Here is a 14,121-nt window from a genome sequence, read left to right as displayed (position 1 = left end):
GTCTCCTGCTCTTTTCCTGGCTGTGTAAGCCAGGAAGCTGAGGATGCAAAGCAGACACACCACAACAGCTTTGTGGGAGGTAGCACAGGCCTGGGACAGCGATGCAGGACAAGCTTCATCTGTCCCGAGCTGTCCAAACCCTGCTTGTCCTGGATAATTGAGAACTGACTCCAAATTTGGTTATTCTGGGTGTCCTGGCTTGAAAAATGAAAGGATAAGATTGGATGGACCTGCAGGGACAACCAGATAGGAGACAGGAGAACTGGGGGAAGTTCCCTCTCAGATAACAAATTATTTTATAAGGAAAAGCAGATAATTTAATTAAAAATACTGTTCATGTGAGATGGAAACTGCAAGAACCTCTTTGACAGAAAAGAAGTGAACCAAAACCAGATTTTTCAGAATATTACAAAACTGGAGGTTGATATCGAAGAAAGTACAAGTATTTCTGTGTCTGGTACAGGAGAGGAGAGTTTAAAAAAAAGTAAAAAAAGGAATTTTAGAAATGCCAAAATATTTATTTTAAAGACTGTCTGAGTAAATCATTTTAGCTTGCTTTTTGAACTGGGTTTTGTGGTTTAGAAAAAGTTCAACCCAACTTAAACAGAAAGACTGAGTGACCCAAAAGCAAGTGAAACATTTAATTTCAGTTGGAATTTAATACTTAGGGTTAACCCAGAATTTTCTCCAGGTTCTGCCTTTCTTATTTATTTTTTTTTGCCATTCTCCTTCTGCTCTCTCTACCCCCAGTTCATTGCTGCTCTGTCCAAGGCATTTTCCCCCAGATATTTTGGTGCAGCCACACAACCCAGACAGTCATTATTTGCTCCACATCAGTGACCTCCTCTTTTCCAGCTGTCCTTTCCCCCGGCCTGTGCTCCCAGAAGTGCCACTTGCAGCCAGCACTGTGTCTCCACCCTCAATCCATCCATCTGTGGGGGGGAATTCCAGTCCAACCAGAGCTGGGACTTGTTTCTTCACCACATCCCTCTCGCCCCAAGCCGTGCCACTAGAAATCCCTGTCAAAGAAGTCATCAAAGAGGGAAACTCTCTCCGTCTTGGTCCTCACAAGTGCAGGTTTGCGGTGAATCTTCTCTTCCCTTTCCCACTCCTCAGACCCCGTGCTGGAGGTGTCCCAGAACAGATCCCTGGTCCGTGGCTCCCTGCAGAACCACAGGTCGACCTTCCCTCTTCTGCCTGGAGACAGTTCAGCTCCATCACGTTGTCTGGAGAGTCCTTCACCCCATGTGTTTCCTTGGGGAGAGACAAAAATCAAATATCATGTGTTTGCTGAGCTGTGTCCTCAGGCACCTGGGGTTTAGCTGGAAATGACTATGGGCTGCTGGAGGTACGTAAAGAAGATCCTGAGAGGTCCCCTGTAAGACCAGACCCCCTGCTCAGGGCTGGGCAAGGTGAGGTAGAATTCGCTCAGGATTATATTTGGTGAGGTTACAGAGTCTGGTGGGGGGCAACGTGGCTTTATCCCCAAGGAGAAGAGAGCTGAGGTGAAGAAGCACAAGGGAATAGGAAGCCAAGCCTGTTCCCCTTTCTCCTGGTGAAAGTTCACCTCCAGACAAGTTTTTCACTGATTTAAGCACTTTTACCCTCGGTGGTATGTTTCCAGCCTGTGTCAAGGGTTGTCACATGCAAGCAAAAGGCTTGTGTCTGGATGTCAGTCTGAAGTGGTGGACGGGACTCACTTCACTTTCCCCTTCCTAAGGGACAGTGGGAAGCAGTTTCTGCATTAAAAAAACCCCTTAAATAGTGATTAACCTGAGTGACTGTAACATTTACCCCATGGTCATCTGAGGATGGCAGGAGTCCAGAGGCTCCACTGTGCATGTGGATGCAACAGGTTGGTGGACCATTCAGGGGTAAAGCCAGGAGCAGCTCTCTGGCAGCTGCTGCTTAGGAAGCTCTCTCTCCAGTTCTTTCTCCTGCTGAGCCTAGTTTGAGCTTCCCAGTGTTCCCAAGGGTGCTCTGACAGAGAAGACACCTGTTGGAAGGGGCTGTGTTGGAAGGGGCCCACGAGGATCATCGAGTTCAACTCCTGGCCTCACACAGGAAAACACCAAGAATCCCACCGTGTGCCAGAGAGTGTTGCCCAAATGCTCCTTGAGCTCTGTCAGCTTTGGGGCTGTGACCACTTCCCTGGGGAGCCTGTTCAGTGCCCAGCCGCTCTCTGGGTGAAAAACGTCTCCTGATATCCAACCTAAACCTACCCTGACACAGTTCCAGTCCTTTTCCTCAGGTCCTGTGACTGATCAGGAGAGCAGAGATGCTGCTGCCCCTCAGCTTCTCCTTGTGAGGAAGCTGCAGGCTGCCGTGAGGAATCCCCTCAGTCCTTCAGGCACACCAAGGGGGAGAGACAAGGCTGACTGTTCTCCCTACAAACAATCTCACAAGGTCCCTGAAAACAACCGGTGACCTCAAGTCATCCAGGTTTCCCCTTTGCTGCAAGGGCAAATCATAATTTCTTTCTCCAGAGCAGAAAGCCCTGAGCTGTACCCAACCTGGTGCAGCAGACAAGCTCTTCTGAAGCCCACCCTGCTTGACCTCAGATGAAAATCTGAGCTGAGTGTTTGCACCATGTGCCCTGATATATTTTGCCAGGGCACCACACAGCTGTGCACCCAGCACTGACCTCAGCTGCCAGTGGTTCAGCCCTGTGATCCCTCCAGGAATGACAGCTGGCACGGGGCTGTCACTGGGGCAGAGTGGGGCTGGGGCTTGGCTGCAGCTCCCCAGAATCACTCACGTATCCAGGAAGAGTTTGCAGGATATGTTTTAATCAGCGACTTCCAACCCTGCCAGAGTGTGACATTGTCACAGGCCACGTCCACCCGTGCACACCCCAGGCTGGAGCAGGAGGTGTCCTATGCTGGGGGCAGATGGCAGGGGGCCAAAACTGGTGTAAGGGTTGTTTTCCAACTGTTTCCCATTTTATTTCTGTGTGTGTTCACCCATCCAGCATCCTGGGATGCTTTTTCCTGATGGATGCCCTAACTCTCTAAGGATGTCAGACCCCAGGGACACCCTCTGTTCTCACATCCAGTTTGCTGTGCAGGGGACATTTGGGACAAGTAAGACTCTCCTGACAGTGGGAACCTGCTTCTGCAGGAGCCTGGCCCTAAGGACTTTGGGTTTATACCTCTCTGCCTTGTCCATGGCTTTTAATCCACATCCACTTGGGTCTGTTTGGACGCTGTCAGAGAAACAGCCCAGAGCCCTGTGACCTCTCCGAGGCATCCCAGTGCTTTGTCTTAAAAACACATCTCCCAGCCTTCCCCCCCCAGCCCTTTGAACCTGCATCTTGTCGCTGTAGGAAACAGAGCAATGGAAGCATCTTCCATAGGGAAACCTCTTTGATGACATGTAAGAATCTGGTGAGTTTTACAGCTCCTTGGAAAATTATTCTACTCACCATGGTCGTCTTCATGAAAACGCTGATTGTGCTCAGCAGGGACGAGGCCTCGGCTTTCATTGCTGTTGCTTCTCTGGAGAGTGTCAAGGATGTCCATCGGGCTGAATTCCTTGATTTTTTGTTTACTGGCTTTTGCTTCCCTGTGGAGATTTCGCTTCAGCTCCTCCTGGGTTTGCAAATGAGTCGTCAACACAAACAGCAGAGGAGCAAAGACGTTTTAACATCTTGACTTGGCACAGCACTGGGGGATTGGCCCTGGGAATAACTGCACAGTTGAGGAGTTTAACCTGAGCAAATGGTATTTGCCAAACTGGGCACGTGACACAATGTGACCAGGACAGGGATTTTTGATTTCTCCAGGAGTCATGGCCAAACGAGGGCAAAGCGTTGGAAAAACCGGAGATAATTAGTGATCACAGGGGCCCTGGGGATGCTTTCCACCTCTCCTCTGCCTAAGACACTGGGAAAGCTTCATTTCACCTTCCCAGCAAGAGGCTTTAGGTCTCCTGGTCCTTGGGAGAGACAGTCCCATCCCCTCCCCAAATCCACCTCGTCGTTACCTCTCGTCGCTTGCGGGTCAAGTCCAGCATCTGAAGCTTGTGTAGGTGCTGTCTCCTGCCAGGGAGGTGATTCAAGCTTTGCCCCCTCTTCTCCAGCACCTACCATGTATTTAAAGATGTAAATAAATACACCTGCACTTTCTGAAAGAGGAAGGAAGAGCCCCCAGCTCACAAACCCCTCGGGCGCTCCTGGATGAACGATCTCCCTGCGTAGCCAACTTGCAGAAATTTATCCCAGATTTCCACTGCACTTGCAGTTTATCTCACAGCTCTGGGCCATGAGGGAAAAAACTTCATTAAAACAATGCATAAGTGCTTCTGCCCCCCGAGGTGTTACCTCGTTGAGTCAGTTCTCCAAGACAATCTCACGATCCAAAGGGAAGAACCACTTTTGCGTGTTTGGAGTTGCAGGGGGTGTTTACAGTACACAGCACTTGCAGCCTTAAAATCAGGGACTTATGGAGTTGTTAAGGTTGGAAAAGGTCTGCAAAATAATTGAGTCCAACCGTTAACCCCACAGTTCCAAACCCAGCACTAAACCATGTCCTCCTGTGCCATATCCACATGTTTTTTGAACACTTCCAGGGATGGTGACTCCACCACTTCCCTGGGCAGCCTGTTCTAATGCCTGACAATCCTTTCAGTGAAGGAATTTTCCCTAAGATCTAATATAAACCTTCCCTGGCACAACTTGAGGCCGTTTCCTCTCATCCTGTCACTTGTTACCTGGGAGCAGAGCCCGATCCCCACCTGGCTCCACCCTCTTTCCAGGGAATGGTAGAGAACAATAAGGTCTCTCCCTTCTCCCCACTGACTGCAGGGTGTTCAAGTTACCCAGCCACTAAAAAAGGTGGTCCTCACACTTTTAGCCTCAAAAATATTTAATATCCTGTCTCAGCAGGTCCACCTCATCCAGGGAACTGTCATGCTGGAAATTCAGAAACTTTCCCCTTATTTTGGATCCTTTCACCCACACACCAGTGTTTCACCAGGGACAGGAGCACAAACAGTGTAAAACACCAACTTCTGCCCTTTGGGGTGCCCAAACCATAAGGGAAATGATCCTGCAGCCAGGAATGACCTGTTCATGGGCACAAACTCACGCGCTTACCTTTGGTTTTGGGCTTGCAGCCACTCCTCGGTGACTCCAGGGCTTCACAGGAGCAATTGCTTGTGGGGGGACGGCGGGTTCAAGCCTCTACAAGTCCAATATTTATAATATTTAGCATTGCTCGTTCCACAGAATCATGAAACCTGATATGAAACTACCCTGACATTTTGCCAGCTCCAATGCTGGCCTGGCTGCTTGGGATACAGGAAGGAGTTTGGCATCTCAGGAAGGTGAACATCTCCTCTGGCCCTTCAGGAGAGGACAAAACTGGGGAATTCTCTTGCATCACAGTCAAAGAAGCAAAAGCCCTGTCTGACATTAGTTTCATCCCTGCAGGTGTTTCTCTTTGAGCCTCAACATCACCGAAGGCTCCATCCAAGACCAGAGTGAAGACAAACCACAGCTCACACTGTTCATGGTGAAGCTGGAGCATGGAAAGGTGCCATAATTTAATCTAAAGTATCCTATCAGTGGCAGATCCCAGTTGTATGAGAGCCAGAACATCGTTCCCTCTGTCTAACCAGTCTTTTTCATGTTGGCCTAAGTAAGACCTTTCTTTGCAGAACTGTGCATGGTACAATTTGCCTTTCCTAGTGAGGGTGGAAGTGGGCAGAGACTTGCTCTATGGGCTGCTCTGAGCATGGATTTTTATCTTGAGGAGCTAAGATGCCTTTTTAAATAATTTCAAACTATGAGATGTTACTGAGTCTTTTCATGTCATGGTATTCATAGAATCATCAGGATAAGAAAGAACCTCTAAGGTCATCAAGTCCCACCATTAACCCAGCACTGCCAGGTACATCACTAAACCATGTCCTTAAGTGCCACAACTACACACTTCCAGGGACGTTGATTTCACTCTTTCTAGTGTCCCCTTCTAGAATGGAGCTCAGGATAGCTTCCATAAAAGTTAAGGGGAGCATAATAAAAGACTTTGACAGTAAGACCTGACTTACAGTTTATTTGGGACATCATTAACTCCTTGATTATGAATTAGTGTCCAAAAAATGGTGACATGTCTCTGAGTGTCTGCACTGAACTTCTGCCAAAGCCTGAACTGTAATTTTGAAGCATCCTCTAAATCCATGAAAACTCAGGAGAAAAAAAAGTCAACAATGTCACATAAAGGGGGAACTCCTCGTCAGGCCCGAAGTTCAAACGTCTCTTAGAACCAAAAACCCCACAAAACCGAACATGAAGCTTAACAAATGGCACTAGATGGCAGCATGTGACACCACAAACTGCAGTCCGAGCTGTGCATCATTCCTGGATGCCACCAAGGATCCGTCAGCGTGGGGTGGATGGAGGCAAATAATCTCCCACATCCCGTGGCTCATGTCCCTGCTGCTGGTGGGGAAGCCAAGCTCCAGGCTTTTGGATACAGTTGTGTCCCTGGCTGGAAAATTGACTCTTTTCTTTAGTTTTTGTGAACCTCACCGGCTTTTTCTCTGGAAATACTCTCTGACTGAAATCCTTTAAAAGTCCTTGAGAAGGCCACACCATCCTGCTCTGCTGCCTTTGAAGATATTCCCACAGGAAAAAGGGCTTTTACTGGTACTGTGCACACTCCCTAAGAGCAATGGCACAAGCACAGGGTAGGACTCACAGTGTCTTTGTCTTGCAACGAGTATTAACAGTGTTTTAAAAATGCTTAAGTACAACCATGATGGAAATAAGATCAGTGACTAAAAATTCCATGCTGGTAGGAGATTCCTAAAGGAGGCTGTGATTCCTCAGAACAGTTCTCAGGGTGTAGCTGGGCTCACTTCAGGTGCTGCTGTCAGGTCCTCCCACCAAATCCAGGGACAACTTATTCAACAGCTGGTGCCACCTCTGCTCTCTGAAGCCACCAGTGTCAGCCAGAGCCACGGCCTCGAGTGGAGAGGGTTTAACTGACCCTGCCTGGTGGCTCTTCTGTTCTTTACTATATTAAAAACACTTTATTTACAGCAAGGAAGGCTCAAGCAAAGCACCCCTGCTCCAGCAAGTTTGCTGTTCATAGAATCATGAAGTTCTTAAATGCTTTGGGTTGGAAGGGACCCTAAAGACCATCTAGTTCCAACATCCTGCCATGGGCAGGGACAACTTCTACTAGACCAGGTTGGTCCAAGAAGGTTCAGATTAGATTTTAAGAAGAAATTCTTGCCTGTGAGGGTGGTGAGGCCCTGGCACAGGTTGGTCAGAGAAGCTGTGGCTGCCCCATCCCTGGAAGTGTTGAAGGCCAGGTTGGAGGGGGCTTGGAGCAACCTGGAATAGTGGAAGGTGTCTCTGCCCATGACTGAACACAGGATTTGAGCTGCAGCCTAACCAGTGCCAAGCACAGGGATAGACAGAAATTAAGATAGAAATAAAGATAGAAAGGCATTTCTGAGCTTTAGTTATGTAGTGGTAACCCTTGTGTGGAGGAAAAACCTGATTGCCAGGTCAGGTAGAGTCATGGGTTTCAGGCCTTGGGGAGGAATGAATCTGGGAAGTGCAGGATGAGGAAATTGAGGGGAGTGTGTGCAGGGACAGAGCAGTCATAGCAGCTCTCAAAACCTAAAATAATTCCTCTCTCAGCATCCCTTACTGCAAAGCATGTCTGTCTGCTTTACCTGCCTTTCTGCTTCACCTGACTTTTGGCCCCTAAGCTGGTGCCAGACCTTTATGGGATACTTGGGCTGAAGAGCCAAAACCAGCCCCACATAATGCAATTTGGATCCCTTCTGCAAAGGGCTCTGCGCTGACCACATTTGCCCACTGGGAGCACCAGGATTCGGCTTCAGGTACCTGGACACCCCAAATGAAAGTGGGACATCACACTGGGACACGTGTCCTTGATGGGTGTCTCTATAGCACATAAAGCTCATGTAGGGATGCCCATGTTCCCAGAAAGCCCACATCAAGGGGTCAATCAGAGCAGCTCCTGAGGAGCTTCTCAAACTCGCCTTACTTGAGGTCTTCGAGGTGGGTGCTGCTTAATGATGCTGGTTCCTTCCTTTTCGGGCATGGTGTTGAAAGAGAGGGGCCCTTCAAGATTAAAGAAATGGATGAAGTTACTTTTGGGTGGTCATCAGCTGCTTAGATGTACTCAGCAATAGCTTTCTGCCCTTTTTTTTTGGTTGGCATGTCCCACTAAATTCTCTCTCTGCGCACTCCAGTAACACACGGAGTATTCTATTAGCTGAAGAAATAAAGTGGATGTACCTGTGATTTTTAACAAGTATCTGCCATGTACCTCTCCAACTTCCCTCTACAACCTCTCATGCATCCTGCATGTGACCAACAACCATCCTTGTGTCTCCAGTAGCCTCTCCCAGCCGCTGTGTGATCGAGGGTTCTCTGCTCCTCCCATGGCCCGTGACCATCAGCTGGCCAAGAAACCCCTGAGCTCTGCTGCTTCCTCACTGCTTGCCCTGTAAAAATTGGGCACAGGCAGCAGTTTGGGGGTTTTTTTCTTGCTTCTAAGCCCCTGAGATTTATTACTGTTATTTTTTGGTGGGACTGAGAAATACATCTGATGATTTACTGACTGTGGCAGAGCTGGGCTACAGCAGCCAGTGATGCAGGAGTTAGAGGGCTGTGGTCAGACAAGTGGTATGATCACAGACCCTGGAAATCAGCCCAGAATAACGTGTTACACGCCAGTGATCCCCTGTTAGTTATTAAAGCAGCACTTTCACTGAGGCCTGGATGTGATCCTGGCTTGGGCCTGTTCTGCCCTGGTGCTCCCAGGTAGACACCACTGCCTCTTTTGTTCTTTTCTTGCACAAATAAACACTTGATTGTGAAGTAAGTATTTCTTTTACAAAACAGTTTATCTGTTTATCCCACCTGTTCTCCCCAAAAAACTGTTTTGAAGTGTTTAAATTTCATTTTATATGTGGAGTTGAGAGAGGTGTTGCTGAGCAGCACCTGCTTCCACATGGTGGGAGCCCCGAGGTGGCCACAGGGGAGAAGAGTTGGGGATGCAGTGCAGGAATGACATTATAGATGATGTCAAATTTAATAGTTACATTTAACAAGAAAAATAATACTTTGGAGGTCAGCTTACGGGGGACACCTATGAGCCTCATGGAAGATCACCAGGCTGGGCCCTTGGAGAAGAGAGAGAAGGTGATCAGAGAATCATGGAATGGTTTGGGTTGGAAGGGACCTTAAAGACCATCAAGTTCCAACCCCCTGCCATGGGCAGAGACACTTTCCACTATCTCAGGTTGCTCCAAGCCCTGTCCAACCTGGCCTTGAACAGTTCCAGGGATGGGGCAGCCACAGCTTCTCTGGGCAACCTGTGCCAGGACCTCACCACCCTCACAGCCAGGAATTTCTTACTGTGAGGGTGTTGAAGTATGGGAGGATATAGTGACTCCATCAGATAAATGTTTTCTGGGCTCTGCAGAGCCCTGACAATGATTAACCACAGGGTGAAGCTGCAGCTGCTCCGCACAGGCAGGAATGGGAGCCTGAAGTGAAAATTTCCAGCACAGGAGGCTCCTCTGGACACAAACTTCAGCTGTTGGTGGAACACTCACTGAAAGAGCAGCCTGACAGGGTGAAAGAGGGTTATTGAGTCACTGCCTCTGTCTGCAGGGCAAATTAGCATATAGGGAATTTCTAAGGGGGAAATCTAAGGAAAATTTTTAAGGAGGCGGTTCATGGTGCTGAGAAATTGGATATGGCACAGGGACGGGACTGGGAACTTGGGAGAAGCTTGTTCTGGTGAAGGTTACAGATTTGGGGAAGTTATTTCTCCCTTATGAGGCTATGGGTGTCTTTGTCTTTGGGGTTTTTTTTAATTATTTCCTCCAATCCTACCCGTGCATGTGTCTTTTAGGAGACTTGTCCTTATCCTCTACAGATACAGAACTCGGGGCCAAGGACTTGTTGTCCCTCAACCTGCTCAGTCCTGGGACAGGGAACAGCACCAAGCCCCAGCTCAAGGCATCCTTGTGACTCTTGTTTTTCAGTCCTGCACTTTAGCAGCAGCAGGTTCTCCCCTCTGGGGGAATCTGGATTTAACACAAGCCAAGCTGAACCCTCACAAACCAAATAAAATCTATTCTCTTGGAATTCTCTTTGCTTATTTAGACAGCAGCTTGTGCTAATACATCGCTCAGGTCCTCCTGAGCATACAGTTCTTATTTCTGAAAATAAAAAGTAATGGAAAATGGCATCTTTTTTTGGGGGGGGAGGGTTGGAGCTTTTTGTAAAATGCACATTTTTAACAAGCACTTGTTAAATGCCCAGTGATGGTAATTTTCCAGAACAGGAATATTTTAATTGCTCTTGCTGTCATGAAGTACTTGAAACCTGCTGTTGTACAGCCAGATCTGATCTGTATTCTCCCCAAGACCTCAGTTCCGGGAATGTCACTGCTATCATGCCAGAGATTTATTTGCTTTCACAGTTTCCTGATGCCTCTTGATGAACGATCCTGAAGGAAATATCCAGTCCCTCGTGAGGCAGCAGTTCTTAAGGCCGCTCAAAGTGTGTCAGGAATTGATTTTTGGGAATGGAAAAGTGGGGAGGAGGATGCCAGGGCTGCGGATCCTCCTTCCTCTGCATCACCCTCCCTCAAACTCTGCTTGTTTTCGTGGAAGTTTCTTGCTGCACTCACCTAAAACAGCTGTAGGAAGTGTTTGCCACCACCCAGCTCATCATAGAGAGGGACACACCCACTTCCAGATGAATGTAAACCTCCCTCCTTACCTCCAGGAATGGTTTGGGTACAGAGGGAGTTTAAAGGCTGCATGGTGCTCTTTGTAGGAAAACACAGCAGCCACACTGTCTGCCTTCCTCTGCTCCTGGCTTGGGAAATCAGCCCAATACAGGACAGGGCTGGCATTTATTTTAATGCCACTTTACCTGCTGAGCACACTGTCCAGAATCTCGTTCTAATTAGGTTAATGCTAATGATATGTCCAGCAGAGGCAGGTGAGCAGGAAGGTGTATGATGGGAGTTACACGGTAGCTGGAGGAGGGGTTGCTTGGACACAAGTGGCTGTCATCATGTGCCAGGTCCATGCTGGGGAGTTGGGCTGTTCCTTGGGATATGACTGGTGGGAGCAAGGACCCTGGGATCTGGGCTCTGGTAAGTGAGACACTTTCCAAAACAGGCCATGGAGCGGAGAGGAGGTGGGAGGAGGGGGAATGAGTTTTCCAAAAGCTAAAATGTCCTGGAAACGGCCAAAAGCAGATGCAGAACAACCTGTGCACACACCTACACCCACCCCACACTGTAGTGGGCAAACCCACAGCCCCAGCTGATGCCACTACTTCATGACATTCCAGCCACGACCTCCTTACCTGAAGAGGCTCTCCCGTACCAGGTCTCCCGGAGAGGTGGAAGTTCCAGGTGGAAGATGGGTTTTCCCCACTTTTCCGTGCCTGATGGGTGCAGGCTGGGCTGTCCTGGCACACTGGGGAGCCGGTGCAGGGCAGAGAGAGAAGGCAGGTCCTCTGTGGAGCGCATCGGTGCCACCTTGGTCACCTTGGGATGAGCCTTGGAAGAGCTCAGGCCCATTTTGCAGGAGGGCTTTGAAAGGGAAGGAAAACTCCTTCATGCAGCGTCCTCCCTGAACATGGAGGGATCTTTGTGAGTGACTGCAGAGCCTTGGCAACTCCCTGCTGGCTCCACACAACCTTCCCAGCTGGGTTAAACATTGACCTGTCACCAGCCATTCCCCTGCAGGGATGAGAGGAGCCTTGTTATTGACATAGAAGGGAAACTCAGTCCAGGGAGCCAACACCAAGCTCTGGGAAAACTTTGTTTTTACCTACAAGTGATTTTTAACCAGGGCCATTGTCTGACTGGAGGTATTTCTACAAGCAGCTCTTTTGCTAAATCTCCAGGTTTTGGAAGGAAATTCAATCCTTGGAGCACTAGGAGGGTTAAAGCATCTCCCACCCTGCAGGGGAGAAGTAGCCTTCCTACATGGGAACAGGAGCATCCTCCACTCTTGCTCCTGCTGGCTGGGGGTACTGCTGGAAAAAATGCATCTTTAGCACAAACCCACCTGGGAATGGTGGCAAAAGTAAATCATATTCTGCAGTTCATAGAATCATAGAATCCCAGAATGGCTTGAGTTGAAAGGGACCTTAAAGTTCATCCATTTCCAACCCCTACCATGGGGAGGGACACATTCCACTATCCCAGGTTGCTCCAAGCCCTGTCCAACCTGGCCTTGAACACTTCCAGGGATGGGGCAGCCACAGCTTCTCTGGGCAACCTGTGCCAGGGCCTCCCCACCCTCACAGGCAAGAATTTCTTCCTACACTGAGAGTGGCGTTCTGGAGTTGCTGCAGGATTTGGGTCAAAGGCATAAGAGAAAGACCTGCCCTTCTCCATCTGCTCCCAAGATGTATGAGAGGGTTCTGAGGGCAGAGTCTCCTCAGAGCTGTAGGAACAACTAATTTCCAAGATGGGGTGGTTGGAAAATAGGTAGAGAGGATCATTAATGCAAGAAGATTGGTAATGCAGGGTGGGTTTTATGGCAGGAGTAGGGCTGTGGGAGGAGATCAGGGCACCTGTGAGCTCAGATGTGAAACACCTGGGAACCAGAAAACACCAAGAGCGTGAGGGGGAGCCCAAAATGTCACCAGAGACAGGGTTCACTTAGTCGGGGCTTATCTCACAGGGATTCCTGGAGTAATCCTGTGGAGGTTTGCAGTGACTGGAGCCTATTTTGGCTTTTCCAGTGGGACAGAAGTTCCAGGAGAAGGGTTGCACGGGGAAGTAAGGGTCATGGCAGAGCCAAGCATCCAGCACTTGTGGCCAATAAACCCATGGGTGAATCCCTCAACTCCCCCTCGATGGGAAGTGATGAGATTTTGAGCTGCAAAATGACACTGGCTAGGGGTAGCACCTCCCAGAAGGAACCATTCATCCCTGGAACAATCCAACCAGTTCATTTTTTCACCCACAAAGCACCATAATGACTCGTGATTTTGCTTTACATCAGGTCACACAGGGCACAAGGGTGTGGATAAAGGCCTTTTAATTAGTTCCCAGCTCTCCACAAGAGCTTTGGGGCTCCTGCTCACACCTCTGCTGAAAGGTGGGTAACAGACCCTGCTGGCAGCTGCTTGGTTGGTCTCTACAGGTACAAGCAGAACTCAAGCCTGCTCTTCACAGCCTTCCCCTTTCCCCTGTCCCTCTCCCAAATGCCATGGGACACAAGGTGTGAAAGGACCACAGAGAGCCAGAGGGAGACATTCCCAGCTACCTCACTGGGAACTCTTTGGGAAACATTTTTTTCAAGAAGCAAGCCCCTTGCATCCAAAAGGGGTTACTCCAATCTGTAGTTTCACTGGGGAACACCAGCACACGCGTAAGAAAGCCCGGCAAGGCTGAATTCCTTCTGGTCCTTTCAGAACAGGCATTCCAGCTCTAGGTCCTATTGCTCCAAGTGTGTTTTCCAGGTTCAGACTAGTGGCCTTCAGTGTGTCCAGCAAGATCTTTAACTGCACTTAATGTTGTGGAAGTGGCCCTGCCGGACAGGGCCCTTTGCAGGCTGAAGTGCCCTTGTCCCTGTGTGTGTGTGCCCATGGCGCAAGGGGCAAAAGCAGGGCAGGAGCGGGCCCGTGAGCTGCAGGGCTGAGGGTTTGTGCCGATTGAGTTGCACAAAGATGCAGGTGAGGGGGAGAAAGGGAATGTTTATTAATGTAAGGGGAAGGGGAGGGATGAACATTCTTCAGGTAAGGGGAAAGGGAGGGATGAAGAGTGGGTAGGAGAAGGGAAGGTTTGGGAAGGTTTCGGAAGGGAAGGGAAGGAAACGGAAGGGAAGGGAAGGTTTGGAAAGGGAAGGTTTGGGAAGGGAAGGTTTGGGAAGGGAAGGGAAGGGCAGGGAAGGGAAGGTTTGGGAAGGTTTGGGAAGGTTTGGGAAGGGAAGGGAAGGGAAGGGAAGGGAAGGGAAGGGAAGGGAAGGGAAGGTTTGGGAAGGGAAGGGAAGGTAAGGCAAGGGAAGGCAAGAGAAGAGAAGGGAAGGCAAGGGAAGGGAAGGCAAAGGAAGGCAAGGGAAGGGAAGGGAAGGCAAGGGAAAGGAAGG

General features: G+C 49.2%; 1 protein-coding gene across 1 annotated transcript; it reads right to left on the bottom strand.

Moving 5' to 3' along the window:
• Nucleotides 1–699: 699 nt before the first annotated feature.
• On the bottom strand, nt 700–11,705 carry CCDC198 (coiled-coil domain containing 198). Its single transcript, XM_027704039.1, has 6 exons — nt 11,381–11,705; nt 8,028–8,104; nt 5,096–5,182; nt 3,985–4,083; nt 3,425–3,590; nt 700–1,254 (listed from the first exon to the last, which is right to left on the bottom strand). The coding sequence occupies exons 1-6, from the start codon at nt 11,595–11,597 to the stop codon at nt 1,010–1,012; spliced, it is 891 nt and encodes a 296-aa protein (XP_027559840.1). The 5' UTR covers nt 11,598–11,705; the 3' UTR covers nt 700–1,009.
• Between the last annotated feature and the right edge of the window lie 2,416 nt (nt 11,706–14,121).

This window comes from Neopelma chrysocephalum, unplaced genomic scaffold, assembly GCF_003984885.1.
Source record: "Neopelma chrysocephalum unplaced genomic scaffold, ASM398488v2 Primary Assembly neopelma1_253, whole genome shotgun sequence".
NCBI lineage: Eukaryota > Metazoa > Chordata > Aves > Passeriformes > Pipridae > Neopelma > Neopelma chrysocephalum.
Note: the sequence above shows the minus strand (reverse complement) of the source record. Positions and strands in the feature narration are given on the sequence as shown.